General features: G+C 33.8%; 1 protein-coding gene across 1 annotated transcript in view; it reads right to left on the bottom strand.

Moving 5' to 3' along the window:
* Positions 1 to 5,000, bottom strand: part of LOC106876909 (carbonic anhydrase-related protein 10) — a 1,209,344-nt gene that overhangs the window by 365,328 nt on the left and 839,016 nt on the right. The window contains exon 5 of the mRNA XM_052965551.2: positions 1 to 85. This exon is cut by the window's left edge and continues 11 nt beyond it. Within this exon, the coding sequence (XP_052821511.1) occupies positions 1 to 85 (85 nt within the window). The remainder of the gene's footprint in view (positions 86 to 5,000) is intronic.

The raw sequence follows: 5,000 nt of genomic DNA, 5'->3' as shown, positions 1-5,000 counted from the left end.
GTGAAAGCGCAGCTATTCCATGAGGTGCACGTATACTGTCTGAGAAATTTGGATAGAGCTCGGCATTATAAAAGAATATATGTATCTGAAAAAATGTAAAAAGAATAGATGAATTGCTTTAATATGATATTGACATAAAGCCATATATTTTAGAAACTATAGCATTTTACATTAACAACAAACCGAAATTTGACAAAAGTGTTATATGAACTGACAACGTAAAAATTACAAAATAAAAACGTGACTGATAAATTCTCATTAATCTACTCTGTATATTATTTCATCTACAGCCAATGTTAATTTTCAAAATCGTTTTCATACAATTTTTAAAAATATTGAGTATACATTTTTTTAGAGTGAAGCTGCATTTTATTTCCAAAGCCCTAGGAGATAGACTAAATGTTGTACTTTTTGTAGGGAGTGGTGTAGATGTGGATGTATGTGTGTGTGCTAGCGGTGATGTGCTCAAGTGGGTGTGACTGTCTGTGTGTGTGCCGTATTCAGCTCATGATTCTGTGTGCGAACGAAGACGCTTTGCTTGTACTGTTCCAAAATGATTAATTATATCCATGAACGCAGTTATCTGATGTTTACTATATTTATGCTGTTGCGAAGGATAAACATGATAAAGACTGATATGTATACAAGTGTACATGATTATAAATTTTGCCCCGGACAAATTCATCTATATGGGTTCACAACAGCATACTCGCTCAAGTACAGGTGAGTGGCGGTTCTTCCAATACATTTCCACTCACTAACGGAGACTAGCAGAGCTGAGCGCACGCAAATACGCTGTCCAGCATGATGTTCTCAGACATAATCTTGGACGTCTTCTGCAGAGAAACCGAAACTTGAATCACGGTCAAATTAAGACTGGTGGCAAACACTTCAATCTGCAGTATCTACAGGTCAATACCGAAGCAGAAGAGAACTCAGCGCGCGACTATCTGTTCGTAGACGACAATGCACTGTACGCCACAATGTAGGGTTATATGCAGCAGATGGTGAACTGTTTGGTGCTACTTTGGCGTGTGATCTTCAGCTTCAAAGGTTAGCATATTTACGTTGCAAAACTCGCGGCAACTTGCGTGATCTATGCGCTTATTTGAATTATCATATTGTTAATTCTTAGTTTCTTATTATTAAGACATAAATAGACATGGTTTTATCATCATCAAAAGTATGTACATAGGAATTTATTGTAAAAAAAAATCCTTAGCCAAAAGTTAAAGGTAATTAGAAGTTAAAAAGTAAACTAAAAAGGAACTTAAACTAATCGCCCCTTGGGTTGTAGATTACACGCCAAAGTAACATCGAAATGCTTTTCCACTGCATGCAACAACTTTGGCCTCATAGTCACTACTGAGAAGACAGAATTCCTGTACCAACCTACCTAGCAGAGACCGTATGCGGATTCCATTCTCACTGTGAAGGGGAACCCCTGAAGGTTGCTGATGAGTTCACGTACCTCGGCAGCACACTCTGTTGATCTGTGAACGTTGACAATGAAAGTGACGCTCGCATTGCCAAAAGAAGGTCAACATTCAGACAACTAATAATTTATTCCTTGTGTATTTCGCAGAATCACACATTGTATGTGTATATCTATATTTATGAAGCTACGTGCGCGTGCACACACACACACATGTATGTACAGGCTCGAAATGTTAATGAATTTTTCACTTCCCGACCGTTAAATTAACACATCTGTTTGTTGTCTACACCTTCTGTCTTCGTCTTTTGTTTTTTTTGTGAATTCTCCCCATACACCCACACACACTCACTCACACACACACACGCCCTCACACACACACACACGAACACACATATATATATGCATACATATATATATTTATATATACATACATATATATATACATATATATGCATATATATACATATATATATATATATATATATATATATATATATATATATATATATATATATATATATATATATATATATATATATATATATATATATATATATATATATATATATATGTATATATACATATATATACATATATATACATATATATACACACATATATATGTATATATGTATATACATGTATATATATATATATATATATATATATATATATATATATATATATATATATATATATATATATATATATATATATATATATATATATGTATATATGTATATATATATACGTACACACACATGTATATATTCACACACATGTTTACGTCTGCGTGCGTGTGCATGCGAGTTTGTGTACGTGAGGGCATGTGTTTGATTGTGCGTCAGTGTGTATATCTATGTACACTTGAAATGATCTGAATAGAAATAGATTCTACTAATATTTAAATGTAAAAATGACTTGCTTTGAAAAATATGAGTCTGTAGCATTAACAAAGTTGTCAGGAAGGATCGAGAATTTACTAATTGTACCGAAAGTGTCCAAAAACAAAAATGAAAACAAAAAATGAGTGCAAACATTCAGATGCTAAAACGTTAAAAGTAAAGGCGTTATTCGATTTAATAAAGAGACCGCTGTGTGGCCGTAGCTTAAGTTTTAGAAGAACTAGAATTTTTTTAAAGGAATATTAAGGGGAGATAGAAAAAAACTGACAATTTCAATAGAACGACATACAAGATTGATTACATACCCAAGGCAACTGCTAAGTTAACACTGTTAAGTGGATATAGGTAAAATAAAAATAAAATAAAGGAGACAAAAGAAGCAAAATGTAAGAGATAATGGCAGAGAATTGGATTTACACCTTTTCGTATGGTAAGTTTCCGAAAATTATGTAAAAATACGTTTCGCTCGCAAACAATATTTAGGCTGATTTACAAATTATTAAACATGAAAATTATTCTAGTCAAGAAGTAAGAAACAAATGCGGGAGTTTTGTAAAGGGTATAATTTCGTTTAGAAAAATTAGAACACAACCTATACTTATTACTTGTAAATTTGCACAGTAGACATAAGTTGAATAGAAAACAAAACGGCTATGCATACGCTAGCATGTTAAAATTTTGATAGGAAATTACACTTTATTATAGCGCTTGCCCAAGTTTTTATACTCAATAAACACACATATTTGTGTGTGTGCGCGCGCGTGTGTGTGTGTGTATACATTCAAATATATATATATATATATCTGTCTGAGTGCACGTGCATATGTACATTTATGTATTTGTATATTTAGAGAGAGAGATAGGGAGGGGAGAGGCGCAGGTAAAGCAGCATGTTTAAGAAAGGCCACATTCCAACTACCTGCTCTTGGTATAAATCCCACTGCGAAGTTCGTTCGACAAGTGTCTTATATTGTAGTGTGTCTTCCCCTGTGTGCCCATAGCGCTTAAAATGTATGTATACATATATTTTCCACGTCTATCACTCTATAGACATACATATGTGCGCGTGCGTTTGTGTATGTGTCATCGAATCGTTAATGTCTGTGTGTTAAGTACTATTTAATGTCGTTATATTGTCGTGTAGTGATTTCAGTTACTATTTTGACGCATCTAAATTTGTCCATGGAACACTTAACACATATAATGCTTTATGAATTCATAAAAGGCAATAATGCTGTATACATAATCTGGAACATTCGGGGAAATAAGGACGAGAATTGTTTAAACTAAAGAACTAAACTGAGATTGTTTAAACAGTCTAGGAACGGTGGTTTCGGTTCAAAAGATGCTGTTCGGATAGGTCTTTCTTATTAGTTCTTGCTTTTGTCAGACTACAATAGAAATAGAGCTGGTACAGTAGAAAAATTAATTCGGAAGTTGTATGCAAGCGCATTAAAAGTTCATTGACCTCGCATCTGCAAACACGTGGGAAAGGTTTTCCTTATAATCTGAGGGATAACACTTATACTAGGCATTCTCTACACTCTCATGAAATCTTGTGGACTGATTAATCATAGGTGAATAATAGCAGAACATTTCTCACAATCTTAAACAACGTAATGGTGTAATGATCAATAACTGGGTGTTCCATAACTGAAAAGTGATCTCCATCCACAGAACGAGTTAGTTGGCGTTTGGTGGGGTGGTGTTGGTTTAATTCACTTCTGGATAATTACTGTCGGCAGTCAGAACACTTAAGCTCTGCTTCGAAGCATATGAGTCCTAAGATGGTGTCTCCTTATGGTAATGCACTGACAGATACAACAAAGACTACGTTTGGAAAAAATTCCACACCAAACTTCTATTCTCTTTATTCTTCTTCTTACCATCCGTTTTGAACAAATACAGAATGTTATTCAAAGACCAATTCTTAAAACATGACGTATTGACAAATCTCTCCGCATTCTTGTCTGTCTAACCAAATAAATTTTATACAAATGGAGTTTAAAAGCTTAAAAATTACTAGAATTAGATAATTGATAATGGTGGACATTATGTTATTGAATTAGTTGCTGTAGAATTAGAAACGCAAGGAATATTATTTGGAGAGTATTTGTAGGGAGATCTGATATATATAGATTTGGGAGGAATTCTATATAAGATGCATGTTATAATCCGTTGATATTCATTTTTCTGGTTTATGTTTTTTTTATAGGTTGTAGTGTTATGAGTTGAAATTGCGTCTTGTAGTAAATGCATGGTGAGCCTATGAGAATATTTGGTGACCGTAAGGCCAATGTGTATTGCAATCGCAAAGTTCGCAGTCTTACTGTCGAATTTACAAATAATATTAATCATTTGCATCTTGTCTCCGGTGCTAAATGCTAGTGATCTGTCGTTCGCAGGAAGGCTTTCGATATTTTTGAATTGTACCTATTTGATTAATTTATTACACTTTGTGCGTATGTACATTTAAATACATGTATATTTAGAGAGAGAGAGAGAGATAGGGAGGAGAGAGGCGCAGGAAAAGCAGCATCTTTAAGAAGGCCACATTCCAACTACGTTTTTTCGGTTTAAAGGTCGAGCATTTTCTAATTGTACCGAATTATCTACATTTTAATTAATGGCATTTGAATAATGACAAAAATACCATC

This window comes from Octopus bimaculoides, chromosome 2 (genome assembly GCF_046866305.1).
Source record: "Octopus bimaculoides isolate indiv1 chromosome 2, ASM4686630v1, whole genome shotgun sequence".
Lineage (NCBI taxonomy): Eukaryota > Metazoa > Mollusca > Cephalopoda > Octopoda > Octopodidae > Octopus > Octopus bimaculoides.
The sequence above is the reverse complement of the archived record's forward strand: the minus strand, read 5'-3'. Positions and strand labels throughout refer to the sequence as shown.